The following is an 18,475-nucleotide window of genomic DNA, read 5'->3' on the forward strand; positions in this document are numbered from 1 at the left end:
GGGAAGGGGAACAGACAAGTGGCTGTCCTTCTGTTCTTCAGTCTAGTTGTGGAGGACGTTGCTTCAGTGTCACTGGCCCTCATATGTGGGATCCGAACCGGGGTCCTCTGGAGTCCCAAGCCAGTTCTTAACCATCGCGCCACTCGGCCGGCCCCTCTCTGAGGATTTTCTTTAAAGCGTGATGGACCTACAGCAACTCTCTGCCACTTCTTGCTGAGTGTTCTCAGTCTGCTGTCACCAGTTATCTATAATTTCCACATTTAATATCCCTTTCCAGCCTTTATCACATTGGACTTCTCTGCCATGTGTAACACTTTTTTCATTCATTCATTCAACATGTGTTCATTCATTCAGTGTCTATCATGTGAGAAACACTTGGGATTAAAAATGAATGTGATCTGCCCCCTCATCTGAAGAAGACAAGGTCTCTGAGTGTCCCCTGCCACCAGCGTCCCCCCTACTTGTCTGTGCCCATGTTCAGCTCTCCCCCGCCCTTTGTCATTTCTTTCTGGGCTAATTCACAAATCCTGCTCCACTGGTGCTCTCCAGGGTCTGTCTCAGCCCTCGCCTCTTGGGGGGTCTAATCCCACTTCTACACAAGGGGGGTTAGAAGCCCCGGCTCTGCAGACACACCCGAGGTTCAGAACCAGTCCAGCGACGTGCTGACTGTGTGACACTGCTCCCCATCCTCTCCTGAACTCATCAGAGGCGTCCTACTGCCTGGCAGACATCCCATAGGACACCCGCTGCATCCAAATTGGAAACACTTCCCGCCCTCAGAGTACGGTCCTCCCCCCAACGTCTTATTTCCATACTGGCAGGCTAACCCCTTCCCAGACTAACTTTTCCCAAACTTTAGAATCAGGTAACAACTTTTCTTCTGCTGTACACAGCACATCGGGAACTAGTCAAACCCACAAAGACCATGGAGACCTTGCATCTGCGTTGGCAAACATGGCCACTAGGCTGCATCGCTGTCTTTTCTGGTCAGACGAGCCAAGGATAAAGGTACATGTCACCACTTAGTACAAGCTTAGCAAGATCAGCTGCCATGTTATCATGTGTCTAGAAAGATTCACATGAATACACGTGTAACTATATATGTGAACAAACTAAATTATAAAACGAACAGAAAATAATGCCTATTTCAAATATAATATTCACCATCACAATTAGTTAAAATACTTAATACATAACAACCACAAAGTTAATTTTTGAAATTATGTCTATTTTCTTATGTTACTAAATTATTGGGGTGACCTTGGTTAATAAAATTATATGTTTCAAGAGTACAATACGTCATCTGAAATTATACCTATTTAAAGTCTAAACATTAATCAGATGTTGTGTACTACTTGAAATATTTCTATGAAATGCTGTACCTAACCTTATGTCTTTAAGATTTTAGAAGTCTCACATATGCAAAGTCTATTAAAATGCACATATTTTATCTCACTCAAAATGAAAATATAGCTAATAAATAATACTATTAATCTGGCCTCTTTTAACTCTCCCTTAACATACAAATGCACTCCTTTTCTCCAAAACACAGCAGCTGGGAATGAAAGGAGAGATTTCAAATGATCATTTTCACATCATATTCCATCATCTTTTCATCAGTTTCCCTAGCTTTTCTTTGAGCCCCGTTCTTTTACAAGGGGTCTCTTTTTAGATCAATCCATATTTCCATAATCCACACTGCTGTTTCCTCCTCTCCTCCCCAGGGTGGACCAACCCCCACATCCAGAACTATGGCTTACAACTGCCATTAAGCCTTACAACAATAACAAGATAACAAAAGAACGGGTGGGGATGAGGCGAGCTGGTACCATATGTTGATCAAGTTAAACATTTTCAGCTCATAGACAATATTTTTTAAACTTCAAAATTTTGACAGTGAAGTACCTTCATACCTACTTGTTCTTCCCAATTTCATTTCAGGTTTAAATTTTAAACATCAGTAAACAACCAGGCAATATTACTTTAAAAGAGCTTATCCATTAATAATGTACTGAAAGTGGGAGGGAAAATGGAAATAAAGCAATCAAAGGTAAGGTGGCAATTTATGGTTACTGATTTTTGTAACCCACAAACAAGCCTCACTCAACGTACACCTATTCCTAAAATGAATTTTCCCTAAAAGGCATTTTTTTAAAAGTGGTATACAGTTATAATAGGCAAGATTATTTTAAAGTAACATATTCCATGTGAATTAATATTGACTTTATGCCAATTTTGAAAGATTTTAATTTGTCCATCAAGTAACATCTGAAATGTTACTCTTGTTTCCATCCTTTGTTTCATAAATAATTTTAACTTCTTTTTAACTAAAAGTAAAGCAAACATTTGAAATGTCATATTTTGAACTGGCAGAGAAGCTCTCACACCCTTATATTAGATTTAATTTTTCTTCTCCTGACTTTGGGAGACTTGCTTCTGATTCATCAGCCTATGTTGTGTCACCTTGAAAAAGCTATTTCTCAGCTCTGTTTCTCTCAAAGATTCAGAACCCTTTATAGGACTAAATTCCAAATTGACTTTGGTCAAATGTTTACTGATCAAGAAAAAGTAAGTTTTTGTGAAACCATGTTTGTCTCTTTCAATCTGCAGCATCAATTACTATTTAATATCAATAGATTGCTGAATAATGCCAGACCTTCCAGGATTGATGTGAATCATTTGCATACTTATAATAATTTCACTGCCATAAAAATAAATAAAAACCTCACCTCTAAGAGCTCATTAACGTAAAGCCTGTTCACCCCTCAGCAGAAAAATAAGGTCACTTTTTTCCAGAGGCTTTCATATTTACTGTCTACAATGTATGCAAAAATATTCTTTTCAATAGGAGTGTGCTAGATTGCATGGTTCTGTTTTCTAATAAATACCTTAGCTATAAAGCAAAATTTGTAAAATATCACTGTTTTTCCAAATGAGTTTCCTTATTTGCTATAAAATTTTTAAATTTTAGAAACAGAAAATCTAAGGCAAGCATGCAGGCAAAATAAGAACATGACAATACTGCATCTACAAAAGAAATCTTGGCTATATAAAGATAGAGGGAAAAGTGTCATCATGATGAAAATCTTATTAACTTTAAGTACTTTCCCACATGCTTGTCATTTACAATATTTTATTCTGATTCTTCATTTTTAGGCACAAGAACATACAAAAAAGATAACACTATGTGTATCTACAAAGTATTTCTTGATAGAAATAATTGATATTTTAGGGTTATTAGATAGATCACTGATAAAACGTTTGGGATATGAAACAAAGTATTCAGTGATGACACAATTACAATTCTCTTATCTTTACAAAATTTCATATCATTAAACATTTAAAAATCAATTTGTCTTAGAAATGTGTTCTTATATAATGCATATACTCAGAGGGGTAATGAAATAAAAATTTAACCATCACAACTCAAAAGCTAGTTCAACACATTTAATTCTTTCCAGTTATAAAAACAAGAGTCAGTATAGAATGCAATTAAATTTTTTTCTGTGTCTGATGTGATCAACTGGTAGTTAAAAATGACAACCAAGTTCAAACAAAAATAAACAGTTTTTTAAAATGCATAGCCACAATCATTTAAGTATTTATTTTGAAAGTATTACAATTTAATACATTATTTTCAATAACTTAGAGCTTCTTTATGACTGATGCAAGAAGCAAAATTTTTAAATGTACAGCTACCAATCTACCTCAATTTCAAATCATGAAAGACTATTTATTCTGACCAAATACCTTTAAAAACATTAAAAGAAAAACTATTTTTTGAAATGATGGATGTGTAGGAAAATTGTTTAAAATAAAGACCAGGCATTCTTCCTAAACCATGCAGACCAATTAGACACCGCTGAACGTGAAAAGAAAATTGTATATAGTGCTGAGTATATTTGTTTGGGGGTCAGCTAATTGGCTGGCTCTGAAGATACAGCTGAAGGATAAGATTTCAATTTTCTTCTATTATTGCATAATACAGTTTCTCACTACTATTCACTCTCAGGATTGTAATTCAAGCTGTTTCCTGATCATTTCTACCAAGATTTGCTTAATTCATGGAATTTGCATTAATTAAAAACGATTATGTGGCATGTGCACTTTTCTCAAAGCGTTTCTAAATGCACTTTTATCATCTAGCACAAGAATACATGCTAGGCTGTCAACATATACTGAATCTTAACTTTGCTACCCTTTTGTAGAAATGTGAGAAAGAGAATGCAGAAGTCAGGTTCTCATCAGGAGCAGTCATGACGCACTCGGTCTTCAGGCTGCCTACCCCTCTGCTGGAATTCAACTGCATTAATTAAAGCACAATCGTTGAGTACCTAGGTGATTTCTAAGACAGAATCCTAAAATATTGACTACGAAGCATAATTTAAGTGTATGTACCTCTTATTTTTGTATGCTATAAAAAGGCTTTATACCTCTGTGTCATGTCAACGAACATGGGGTGTTCATTTACCCCACTTTAGGAAGATGTGAATGGGATGTGTGGCTTTAGAAAGTGTATTACAGGCACTTATGAGTCTGGTAGTCTGTTAAAATGCTTGTGCATGCAGAAAGGTCTGCGATCCACCTTTAGGGTTTGTCTGCTTTTTTTCCTCTTCTGTGAAACAGAAGTTAGTTGCTCAGTTTAAAAGTTATAACTAACATGAGTGGTTAAAAGACTGCATTAGAAACAATTATGTAAGACAAATACAACTATGTATATGCTTTTGTTTCAAATAATTTTGTACTAAAACAGCAATTCTTGGGTTTTTCTTTTTAAACTCTATATTCCTGGGACTTATTGAGGAACTTATTCCTGGGACTTATTCGCTATGGAAGGCAGTGTGGAGATTCCTCAAAAAATTAAAAATAGAATTACCATATGACCCAGCAATCCCTCTCCTGGGTATCTACCCAAAAAATCTGAAAACATTTCTCCATAAAGATATATGTGCTCCGATGTTCATTGCAGCTTTATTTACAGTGGCCAAGACATGGAAACAAACAAAGTGTCCTTCAATAGGTGATTAAATAAAGAAGATGTGGTATACTTACACAATGGAATACTACTTGACCATAAGAAAAGATGAAATAGTGTCATTTGCAACAACATGGATGGATCTTGAGATTATTATGCTAAGCAAAATAAGTCAGACAGAAAAAGTCGAGAACCATATGACTTCACTGATATGTGGGATATAAAACTGAAAACAACAAAAGAACAAGAAAAACAAATGAAGAAACACAACTCATAGACACAGACAATAGTTTAGTAGTTACCAGAGGGAAGGGGGGAGGTGGGTGGTAGATGAGGGTAAACGGGATCAAATATATGGTGATGAAAGGAAAACTGACTCTGGGTGGTGAACACATAATGTGATATATAGATGATGGATTACAGAATTGTACACCTGAAATCTATGTAACTTTGCTAACAATTGTTACTTTAGTTAAAAAAAAAGAAAACTTATTATTTATGTAATAACAATATGAACAGTTATTCTTACCTTTGTGTGCCTCCTAGAAGCCAAAATAGTGTCTTAATAGAATAATTGTCTGCTTCATCCTAACTGTATTATGTTTTCTATTATTTAAGGGGGGAAGGGTACAAAAGTTCCTCATTTATGGAAGAACTCTTCAATCATGTTATTGTCTATATTTATTTTTAATGATTTTATTGTCACTTTGATTAAACAAATGTCCAATTGTTGCTTTTTAAGCATGTATGGATTCCATCTTTTTTTTTTTTAATTGGGGAATTGGGGGACGGGAACAGCGTTGGGGAATTGAGGGAAGGGGAACAGACAAGTTGCTGTCGTTTTGTTCTTCAGTCGAGTTGTGGAGGATGTTGCTTCACTGGCCCTAGTTGGCGCCATCATTGCGCTCTTCCCAGGCGAGGCAGATCAGTCGCCGGCTGGCTGCTGGCCGCTCACGCTGGCTGCTGGCTACACACAGTAGCCCATGGCAACCCACTGCCACAGGGGCTGCAGCCTACACCGTTGCCGGCGATTCAGGGCAGCCAAGCTCCAGGTTGAGCTGTTGTTCAGCATCTTAGCTGTAGAAGGCAGTGTCACTGGCCTTCATATGTGGGATCCGAACCGGGGCCTTCTACTGTCCCAAGCCAGCTCTTAACCATCGCGCCACTCGGCCGGCCCTGGATTCCATCTTAATCAAACATCCAACCCTTCTATTAACTTTTTAAATTTTGCCTTCCCAAACTCAGATTCTGAATATAGAAAAAAATCAAACACTTCCGGGATATGTTTTAGAACTAAAACTATCTTGGAGATTTCCTAGAGATTCCCCCCTTTAAATAATAAAAAACATAAAAGTCAGAGGGGTGTATTCTCTTACATTATAAAATGAAATGTTAGCAATAATTTGGTTTAATGTTATTATTATAAGAGTTACATACAAAAAGCTCACAAATCACAAGAGATGCTCAGCCTGCCCTTGGTTAAATGTGTCTACATAAATTTCATGAATATGAATGTTTCAGAAATCATATGCTTTATAAGAAGTTCTTGCTATCCAAAATACGTTTTACTTTCCAGGAAAACAATGATTGAAACACTTATGAAAGAGTTCTGTTGAGTTTCCCCATACTTTTCAGAGTCCCAACAGTGCTTTGCCTGATGATACTAGGAAACATTAATGTAATATTGCCATTGTAACTTGTTATTATTGAACATGTTTGCTTGGCCATAAGCTTACTTCTCTATTTTAAATGCCTGGCATCTTCCAGGCCAGTGGTCCTCAGCTGGGTATGCACACTGGCTGGCCCATCAACTTGTACAAAAATACATTAGTCGAGGCCCTACTCCAGATGCACAGAATCTCTTTACTTGATATTCTTGGTGCATTCTTGCTATTATAGTACGTCTCACGATTACTGTATGTTATACCTCAAGATTTTTCCACCATAGCAATTTTCTTCCCCCGTTTTTATAAGTCAGATATAACTTTAACTGACTCCTTTGAAAACAGGCTTGTTCTTAGAGATATTTTATTTAAAACTTTTTTTGAATGGCTTTATTATCTTCATTTTTCATACAACAGAAAACAATTAAATTTCCTCATCTATTTTTTATTTTTATTGTGAACGCTCACCAGACCTTTCACGTTTGAAAAGCATTGGTGATAAATTAACCACAGCCATTAAGTCTGTCATCTACAGATAGTTGGGTTTTGTTTCTGATACTTGCCTGAAGCCTCTACTATAAGCTACAGGCCAGAGAGTGTGTTTTCAGTGAAGTAGGTCATTCTCAGAGCCTTGTGGACAGGGCTGGATCAGGTGTTTCAAAACTATTGACACTTCAAAGACACAGCTCTGGGTACAAGGCTATCACCTGACATCACTCAGGCAACTCTCAGGCCTCCCAGTGCCTGGGTCAGGACTTCGAAGGCTCTTTTCAGTCAAGAAGCACAGCGTTCCATAACACTTTAGGCCAAGGTCCGGCAGAACGATAAACAATCACAGGCTACTGAATAAACTAATGGGAGAAATTTCATTGTTTGAAATATCATTGATGCTGTTCTAATGTTCTGTTTTCTGGACATATCAGAAAGCCTTTTCTCCTCTTCCCAAACTGTCTGTAACCCACCACAGTTTAGTAAGCTCTGCTTCTGTAAACTGAAATAGAATTTTTAAGTTACATCTGATTCTCACTGATTTCCTACCTCCTCGAATTCAGAAACTCTTAAGCCCCTTTATTTTTCATGGCAATATTGTTATTTGCATCAATTGTTTTTTTAAATCTGTTTTTCATTTTATCAGGATATAAGTAGGAAAACTGATTACACAATCATTGCCTACCTTGAAGGGTCATATTTGAGAAAGATCCTTGTTTAATCAGCCATCTCAAGGCACTTTGAAGGAACAAAACCTCGGGAACCTGCAGAGCCTTCCCAGGAACACAGAGTCCAGCCTTAACGAACATTAAGGACTAGGAACCTGAGCAAGCCTTGTGACCTTGAGAAGAGAAGCATTTACCAAAGTTGTAGGGCTCACACGTTAAGTCTGGGAAAGATATTTTCTTGGACTTGGTTCCTGCTTTAGGATAGCAAACAACAGGGGCTTTGTAAAAGTCCACTCTGAACCTCCTTATGAAAAGTTCCAGAAAGAAGGTAATTCTGTAGACATATTATAGTATTTGTTCTACACTGCATGGCTCTAGATATGTAAAGTAAATTCATGGAGGCTTGTAGGCTAAATTAACACTCTTGCTGCACCTATGTAAATAATCAGGCCAACCCTCGGGCAGCCGTATGGCTCAGCTGGTTAGAATGTGAGCTCTTAACAACAAGGTTGCCGGTTCAATTCCCACATGGGATGGTGGGCTGCACCCCCCGCAACTAGATTGAAAATGGCAACTGGACTTGGAGCTGAGCTGTGCTCTCTACAGCTAGATTGAAGACAACTACTTGACTTGGAGCTGATGGGTCCTGGAAAAAACACACTGTTACCCAGTTTTAAAAATAATACTACTACTACTACTATTACTACTACTACTACTAATAATAATAATAATAATAATAATAATAATCAGGCCAACCCTAATGGGACTCATCTTATTATTATTTTTTTAATCTAGAATAAACTTTCTTTCATATTATTATGGTTGCAAGAGGTAGAGGAAGACTACTGGGAAAAATTATGAAAGACTGAAATGGACCAAACGATTCCTGGTTGTCTTCACTGGAGAACAAGCCATGGTGGAACACACTCTTCTAAGGGCCCGCTGCCTTTCATCCATCGTCTTCACGCTATTTTACGACTGACTGTAAGTTGTAGATGAATGACAGCAGTGCAAATGACATCTGTCCACAGACAAGTCTGATGGAGGGACAACTGATCTCCCTCCTCCCTTACCACCCCCTCCCCCTGGCAAGAGCCACTTTTACATCTATTTGTAAATTTATCACAGCCTTCCTGATGTATCTATATAACTGTGGTGCTCTGAACTCTCCTGTGAATAGGTTGTAATAATTGTACCTTCATTAATTAATCAGTTAAAAAAAAACAAAGAACTTCAACAAAAATAAAATCTTATGTATGTTTGTATTAGAGTCATAATTATATCTTCTTTTGAAAGTTATTCTTTAATGCTAGTCTCAGAGCCATTTAGTCATGGGTTAGGCAGAAAGTAAAGAGATGCTAGATCCAGCAAGTGCCACAGTGCAGGAAACACAAACACTGGGGGGCTCCCAGGAGGCCCAGGCACTGCAGGCCTGGGACACAAAAACAGCTTCTTGGAGGAAATGGCCCCTAAGCCAAGACAGAGGCAGGCAAAGGCCGGTGCCGCAGGAGCTTAGCATTCCAGGCAGGAAGGCGCATCTGTTCAAAGGCGCAATGTAAGTGAACGGCACATAATGGAAACTAGCATTCACTATGAAATACAGACCATTTTTTAATAGAGAAAGGAAAGGGAGATAGAGAAATATGAGGCTAAAGGTGTAAACAAAAGACTTGACAAGGGCCTTGGTCCTGTTAAGAAGGGGTCAATGGGGAATACTGAGTTAAAGGCAGCCTAGGAGGGTCTGCTCTGGAATGCAGCCCTCTGGCTTCCTAGGGCGGCTTCAGCCATGGACGTGAAGTCTCTGCGTTCTGTGTCTCCACCTGTAAAATGGGAGGACTGTAGAGACCCGTAACTCCCAGGGCTGCTGCGAGAGTTCAACGGGCTGAGTCCGGTGTTTAGAAAGCTGCCCAGCACCTTGGAAGGAGCCAGTGACAGCAGCAGTGGCAGGATTTGCCCCTTCGAGAGATGATCCTATTGTCTTTCAGATCATTCTAGCTACGCTGTGGAGAATAAATTAAACAGGGACAAAAATAGAGGCAGCTGATATTATTTCTTTGGATTAAATAACACGCTGTTTTCAAATTACAAAGATACTGAGAAAAAACTGATAAACTTTTTTGAAATGAGCACAAATAAACAAGTAGGATTTAGATCAGCATCCCAAGCAGAAAAAAACAAGATAGCTTAATTATTAATAGCTCATGCTTTTGATTTAGGCAGAGTTGCCTTCAGTTCTTAGCGCTGCTTGTCACAAGCAGTGTGATCCCAGGCTAGTGTCTTCCTCAGCTAGAGGATGGTGGTATCACCTGGCAGTACCGGGAGGGTTTCAAGGTACAATGAATTACGCACATAAAGCACCTACTACAGTACCCAGGACATCGTAACAGCTAAATAAAGAGCTTTATAAGAATTATTATTACTGGAGCAGTCTCAGATCCAGTGAGCAGACTATGTAGGAGGAAGCAGACAGTACAGAAATGTAGTCAAGGGTAAGAAGAATGAGAAATAGACACAGAATAACCTGTATCATCTGTCGTATTCACAACGGTCACCAGGATGACTAGAGCAAAACTATTCTCCAAGGCCCTTGGCAAGACCCCCCCCCATAAAGTTTGGTTTCTTTACATACAAAGTCAAGTCATTAGACAAAATGGTATGGAAGCTGCAAAAAGTCTCTGGAACGGCTGTGAGCTGGACCCCTGGGGATTATGCAGGCTCGTCACCCTGACATGGTCATTGCTTTCGTATTTTACTAAGTATGGGAGGGCTTTCTAATGTTCCGCTGACCTCTGACCTCACAAATATGGAAAGCAAAGCGACAATTCAGCTCCAGCTGAAATAGTCCCATCAGGAGCTTATCAGTCACAAAGAGGAACAGCAGTAGTGGGTCTCACTGAGGAGTTCACTGCAGCTGGGGACAGCCACCCTTATGTGAACCCCAAGTTAGGAGTCTTCAGATCCCCTCGGGATTCTCAGGGGCAGTTGCACAGGTAGAAAGCACACACAAAGAAAGGCCTGGACAGGTTTGTTCTTGGGTCAGTGGACAGGGCACATTGAGAAGACCAGGAGAAGAGCCGCATTTCGGAACTGTAAAAGGAGTCTGTAACCCATGTCCACAGGACTTGAGAACCAACCCAACCAAGCTGCCCACGTCTACACAGACCATGTTTTCACTGCAAAGACTTCTTTAATATACTTAAGGTATTTATAAATCTATTCTTTCGCCAAAGTACTAACAACAAATTGGGAATGCATACCCTCTTTTTAAGTGAAACAATAGTATGAATTTCACCAGCTCTAATAAATATTTAACATGCCCATTTAACTGTACTTTCAGTGTAATTTCCTAGTCTTACATACTGATTTTCACATGTAGAAAACTATTCTTCCACTATCTTGAAATCACGTGTCTGTATAATTGTATCTGAATGAACTACTTTAAACGAAGACCTGTATCAGCTTTCATTTTTGTAAATTATGAGAATTATGAAAATCATGTCTAGGAATTTAACTGATGGTTAAGCTAGTTATAATTTTATAATTTTAACAGCAACAAGATTGTTTATCTCATTTTTTTGTAGACAAAAAGGAACCTGCTCATCATTTTCCAGAAAAAAAGTGCTTATTTGTATCAAAATTTAAATTTGCATTTTAACCATATATTATATAATTCACTTCAAAATGATAAATCTATAATATAAATTTTTAAAGATTTTTCTATTCACGTACATCATATCAAAATAATTCATCATTTTGGTCATACTAAACATTTAAGGAACTGTAGAAGACTATAATTTAAAATACAAATGAATAAATTCATTCCAAAGTCTCCCATTTAAAAAAAATAATAAAGCTATAGATAAGAATTATTCAAATATAAGAAAATATTGTCAATTCAGTTTATAAATGTAAATGATTCAGATATTACTATAAGAAGAGAACTGACTGCTTATTCACAGCAATTACTACTTATTTCTAATTAGACAGAAATAATAGGAAGGTATTCAACAAAGTATGGTATTGTCAAGATTTATGACGGAGACATTTTTAAATGTTTCCAAATATACATTCCATAGATAGATTAAAAAGAGTACAAGAATATGCTGAAACTGAAAATATTCAGTTCCTATTAGTTTCAATGAAAGGGCTTCTTCATCACCCATCTACCTGGCAACTTTAAAACATTTTTCATACACTGGGGGTGCCAAAAAAATGTATACACATGACGTGTATTCATCTTTTGTTATCGGTATACATTATTACAATTTTAATAGTTTTTTCCTTTCTTAAAATGTGTATAAATTTTTTTGGCACCCTCAGTATATTCTGCACACATGGTTTTTTCTCTCTGAGCTGATCAGGAGAAAATACTTATAGCAATTCATGTGTCGTAGTAGCAGTAACAGCAGTAATAATCACAATACTCCAATTTTAAATGTTCTTTAAAAATCATGTGGTTCCAACCTGGTCTCCAAAGTCCTCTGGGAATTTCCACAAGACCACCGGATCTGTAAATAATTGATACATGACATTAAACAGAGGCAAAAGAACACATTTACAGCAACAGTCTTGTTAAAACACTCTTAAAATTGTCAAAGCTACTTTTTAAATAATTTTTAAATTTTTCTTCAAACATTTAGTTGATGAGGTTCAAAATGAAATATTTTGGTCTTTTAAGGGTTTTAATGCCCTTTGGAATAGGAACAAATAAAATTAATAACTTGGCCAGATTATTAAAAACCATTATTTCTTTTAGCAACTTACTTTTTTATTTATATACTTCAGGTTTTAAAATTTTAAAATATAAATTTTCAGTTTTAACTACATTAACATATTGGTTTTAATTTGAAAAGAAAAACATAAATGTGGTAAATATGTAATCAAATATATTATAGCCCTCAGAGACTGGACCAAATATAGCACCTTAAATTTTCATTTAAACTCCTAACAGTATAATAATGTTTGCTTTATAACAAGGTTCATATTTGAAACCCCATATTTTCAACTCTACATTTTTTAAAATAATAGATAAGTTAATAGGTATAAGGCATCAAGCTTACTTGAAATATAATTAATATTTGCAGGGCATTTAGAAAATTTTTCTAATACATTATGCCTAGTTATTCATAATAAAAATAAACGTTTTATAGATAGTCCCACTGGTTTTTCATTTTCATTATTTCTCACAATATTTCTCTCCTACCATAATCAAAAGAAGTCCTTCTAATTAGCATTATAATATTTTAGTCACGTACTTTTTAAATTCTGTGAAAAACAAACTTCTGAGTACTGCAAATGTGCTTTAAAAAGGTTAGTACACAATGGATCATATAACTTCTGAAAGAGCCTTTGAACACCCAAGATAATATAAGTAACAAGTACCCCACAGGACAGGATTTGAATTCCACTCCAGCGGAAAGGACTTGGTGGATCATGTACCCAGTAAGTGAAAAATTATATCTCTATTTCATTATTTGCACTATTCCATTTGCTTTTTAAAAACACATCCAAAGATGCATAATTTCAAGTTTTTCATTCTAAAACTGTATTACTTATTAAGTTCAAAAGAATTTATTTCAAATATTTTAATTTAAAAAGGAATGAAAGCATGCTTTCTACAGTCAACCTTTTTACCTAATAAGGAATAAAGAGTTTCTATATAAATTCACATAAACAAGAAACATTTAAAACATCTTATATAAGAATAATGCATGACAAATTTATAAAGGTAATATTAAATGATTATGCCTTCATGTAAAACAAAATGTATACATTTCTGAAATGAATGTGATGTGCATTATAGGTCATCTAAACATACTCAGATATCAATGTCCTGTGGAAGATTATGTTGAAAAAAATATGTGTGTGTTTATGTGGCAGTTTTACCAAAACGGTAATTACTGAAGTTTGAATCTCATAAACCAAAAGTGTATGATGGACTCTTCATGAAATTTTAAACAAAAGTTATTATCTTGATAAATGAACACAGTAACTGATGGTCATATAAACAAATCATCATGCAGAAATGTAGAGTAGTTCTTTCTTATAAGTGATGGAGTTAAAGAGCTTCAATGTGAATATTTAACATACACCTTTCAAAACAACCTCCATTTTATAGTTACCATTTCAGAAAATGTTTGTGACAAATTTCTTATACTTCTGTCCTAAAACAGGACATCTACATCACTGCACAGCCCTATCAGTTGTCGTTTGCAGCATTCACCCAGAATGTTTCCCTCCCTAACTTTCGCTCACCCCTTACTTACTATGCTGTTTAGAATTTCTATATCGTCTGTTCTTTCAGAGCATGAACAAGTGAATACATGAAAATAGCACATATTAGTTTAATCGCTTAGTGGAAAATATCCTATTTCTTTTCTTTTCATTAAATGAATTTTACACTTCAGCACCCCAAAATTTATTATAATCATGTGCATCCATATTTTGAAATGGATTAACTTAGTTACCGCCTATGTTGTTGGATTTATACCACATCTGACACATCTTTGTAGCAACTTTTCACAAGTACTGCAAAAGAAGACACAAAAGGGCTCTGAGAAAAAAATAATAATCCGATTCTCAAATTTATGCACAAAGACTGAATTTTCTGTTCCCTGAGGATTACCTTCCAGATACCAGATCTGATCTGGCGAAGTTAGGTCAATTTGATGCTGATTTTCTGGATGAAAGGATGAGAACTGCTGGCAGGAATCACGCTTGCCAGAGATGACTGAGACACACAGTACTTCTATCTGACGTCTGCTAATTCAAAAGACGCCATATTTTACTTTAAAAGGAAGCTCTGTCACCAAAAATCTAGAGACCAAATAAATATGAAAGGAAGGATACAAACTTGAAGTTTGCAAAAATATGGTCAATCTCTTAATGAGATAATGTCACAGTGTAATAAAAAAATGTGCAAATTTTTATTAAATCAGTAAATTTGGAAGGAGAATATTAAAGTAGTACTTGTACATCACCACCAAAAGTACTCCAAATTCATGAGTAAGGCTTTTTTAAATGTAAAGTGAGATAAATTCAGTAATACATATTTTATTTTCTTTGTAATCAAACCTTTCACATTTTCTGGCCCTTATTTAAAAACAAAAATTAAAATAACTTAAAATACTAGTGTGATTCAACTACACTATTAAAAAAATGTTGAGAAAACTTCCTGATTTGCATAAATATTTACTTGATTCTGTGGGATTCATAGATGAACACCTTTAAAATTATGCAACTGTGACGTAAGTTCAGAGACTATATGCTTTGAAAAGGTAGAATTCTCTCTCTCTCTCTCTCTCTCAGGTCACTGGAAAGAACAGAGTCCCCCATTCACCCAAGCCTACCACATAAACACCACATTCTACATGTGCTGGGATGTGAAAAAGGCTGAAGAGCAAGGAATTAGATAATTACAGTTAAAACTATATTGTTCTAGCTGTATTGAGATGTAACATTGGATAAGTTTAAGGTGTACAATGTGATGATTTCATAAACATACATATTGTGAAATGTTTACCACAATAAGGTAACATATCCTTTACCTCACATAATTACTAGTCTATTGGTGGTGGTGTTTTGGTGAGACCATCAAAGCCCCACTTTCACAGCAACTTTCAAGTGTACAACACAGTGTTGTAAACTATAGTCGCCACGCTGTACGTTAGGGCCCCAGAGCTTACTCATCTTATAACTGGAAGTTTGTACCCTCTGACCAACACTGCTCCACTGCCCCTGGCAACCACCATCCCACTCTCCACTTCTCTGAGTTCGACGCTTTCGGATTCCACATAAGAGTCCGATCATATGGTATTTGTCTTGCTGTCTGACTTATGTCACTAAGCACAACGCCTTCAGGTTCCATCCATGTTGTTGCAAATGGCAAGATGTCCCCTTTTTTAAGGGCTGAGTGATATTCCATGGTGTGTGTGTGTGTGTGTGTGTGTGTGTGTCACATTTTCTTTAACCATTCATCCACTGATAGACATTTAGGTTGTTTCCACACCTTAGCTCTTGTGAATAATGCTGCAATGAACATAGGGTGCACATAGCTCTTTGAGATACATTTCATCTTTTTCCAATATATACCCAGAAATGGGATTGCTGGGTCATAAGGTAGTTCTACTTTTAATTTTTTGAAGTACCTCCATATTGTTTTCCAGAGTGGCTGCACCAATTTGCATCCCCACCAACAGTGAAACCAAGGTTTGATTTTATCTTTAATCCGTTGGTTTTTCAGGAATGTAGTGTTTAATAGCCACATATCTGTGAATTTTCCAGTTTTCCTCTTGTCATTATTTTCTAGTTTCATACCACTGTGGTTGGAAAAGGCACTTGGTATAATTTCAATCTTTTTAAATTTACTGAGATTTATTTGGTGATGTAACACATGATCGATCCTGGAGAATGTTCCATATGTGCTTGAGCAGAATGTGTGCTCTGCTGCTATTAAAATATTCTGTATATATCTGCTAACATCTGACATAGAGTATGATTCAAGTCTGATGTTTCCTTATTGATTTTTCTGTCTGGATGATTTATCCAGTGTTGAAAGCAGGGTATCGAAGTCTTCTATTATCACGTTGTTGTCTATTACTCCCCTCGGATCTGTTAGTGTTTGCTTGACATGTTTAGTGTTCTGATGTAGGATTAATATATAATTACAATTGTTATATCTTCTCAATGAATCAACTACTTTATCATTATATAATCACCTCCTTTGTCTCATTACAGTTTTGACTTAGTCTATTTTGTCCAATCTAAATATAGCTACCTCTGCTTTCTTTTGGTTTCCATTTCCATGGAATATATTTTTCCATTGCTTCATTTTGAGCCTATGTGTGTCTTTTAGCTGAAGTGAGTCTCTTGTAGGCAGCCTATAGTTGGTTCACTGTATGCACTTTATTCAGCCACTGTATGCCTTTTCATTGGAGAATTTGGTCCATTTACAGTTAAAGTAATTATTTATAGGTAAGGACATACTATTGCTATCTTGCTAATTGTTTTCTGGCTGTTTTGTCGTTTCCTACTTCTGTTCTTGCTGTTTTTCTTTGTGAATTGATGGTATACTTTTATTCCCTTCTCTTTATCTTGTATGTATCTACTATAGATTCTTGTTTGTGGTTACCTTGCGGCTTACTTGAAAAATCTTAGAAATTTAACAGTATTTTAATCTGATAATAACTGAACTTTGATTACATACAAACCCTCTACCCTTTAATTCCCCTACACACACACACACATTTTGTTTTTGATATCACACTTTGCATCTCTTTATAATGTGTATCCATTAACAAATTATTATAAGTATAACTTTTTGCAATACTTTTGTCCTTTAACCTTTATACTACAGTTAAGTGGTCAGGAGACAGCCATACACTATTAGAGCATGCTGAACTTGACTGCATACTGGCTTTTACTAATGTGTTGTCTCTTTTCGTGTTTTCACAGTTAGCATCCTTTCATCTCAGCTTGAGGAAGTCCTTTCAACACTTCTTGTAAGGAAGGTACAGTGGTAATGAACTATCTCAGCTTTTATTCATCTGGGAAAGTCTTTTGTCTTCATTTCTGAAGGAAAACTTTTCCGGGTAAAGAATGTCTTCCAAAACTTTGACTATATAATTCCATTCTCTTCTGGCCTGAAAGGTCTCTGCTGAGAAACTTGCTGATAGCCTTTGCAAGAGAGAATGTTTTTCTCTTAATGCTTTTAAAATTCGTCTTTAATTTTAGACAGTTTTATTATAATGTGTCCTGGAGAATCATTTTAGATTGAAATTGTGAGGTGACCTATTAATTTCATGAACTGGATGTCCAAATCTCTTGTCAGATTTGGGAAGTTCTTAGCCATTATTTCCTTAAATAAGTTTTCAACCCCTTCCTCCCTCTCTTCTCCTTCTGTGACTCCAGAGTTACGTGGAGTGTCTGTCTTAGTGGTGTCTCATGAGGCCCATAGGCTTTCAGTACTCCTTATCATTCTTTTTTATTCTTGCTCGTCTGAATAGTTAATTTGAAATGATCTATCTTCAAGCTCACAGATCCTTTCTTCCGCTTGATCTAGTCTGCTACTGAAGCTCTGTATTGAATTCTGCAGTTCAGTCACTGCATTCTTCAGCTCCAAAATTTCTATTTGATTCATTTTTATGTTTTATATCTTTGCTGTACCTTTCGTTTTGTTCTTGTATTGTTTTCCTGATATATTTAAGTTGTTTATCCATGTGTCGGGTAGCTGTCTACGCATCATTAGAATGATTATTTTGAATTCTTTGCCAGGCACTTCCTGGCTCTCCAATTCTTTGGGACCAGTTTGTGGAGGTTTACCACACTCCTTTTGCAGAGCCATGTTTCTCTGATACTTCATGATCCTTAAAGCCTTGCACAGGAGTCTGCACATTTGAAGAAGCTGTCCTTTCTCTCAGATTTTACAGACCAACTTCCATGAGGGAAGACTTTCACCTGCAGGTAGATGCACAGTGGAGTGAGCTGGGACCCCAGGTCTAGTGGTGCAGACCATCGCGTGCAGGGGCATGGGATGACACCAGGTCTGGGGCAGTGTGGCAGCTCAGCAGCTCATGTCATTGGGTCCACAGCACCTACAATGGTACATTCCTTGGCAAGCGCTGTGAGGGATCAATTGAGGCTGTAAGGACTGAGAGTTCCCTCAACAGTACTGCCAGGTA

The 18,475-nt window shown here is 36.6% G+C and overlaps 1 protein-coding gene across 1 annotated transcript in view; it reads right to left on the minus strand.

Moving 5' to 3' along the window:
* The window catches only part of DENND1B (DENN domain containing 1B), a 192,702-nt gene that overhangs the window by 131,536 nt on the left and 42,691 nt on the right, over positions 1-18,475 (minus strand). The window contains exon 4 of the mRNA XM_019637992.1: positions 12,261-12,304. Within this exon, the coding sequence (XP_019493537.1) occupies positions 12,261-12,304 (44 nt within the window). The remainder of the gene's footprint in view (positions 1-12,260; positions 12,305-18,475) is intronic.

This window comes from Hipposideros armiger, unplaced genomic scaffold (genome assembly GCF_001890085.2).
Source record: "Hipposideros armiger isolate ML-2016 unplaced genomic scaffold, ASM189008v1 scaffold_37, whole genome shotgun sequence".
Classification (NCBI taxonomy): Eukaryota; Metazoa; Chordata; class Mammalia; order Chiroptera; family Hipposideridae; genus Hipposideros; species Hipposideros armiger.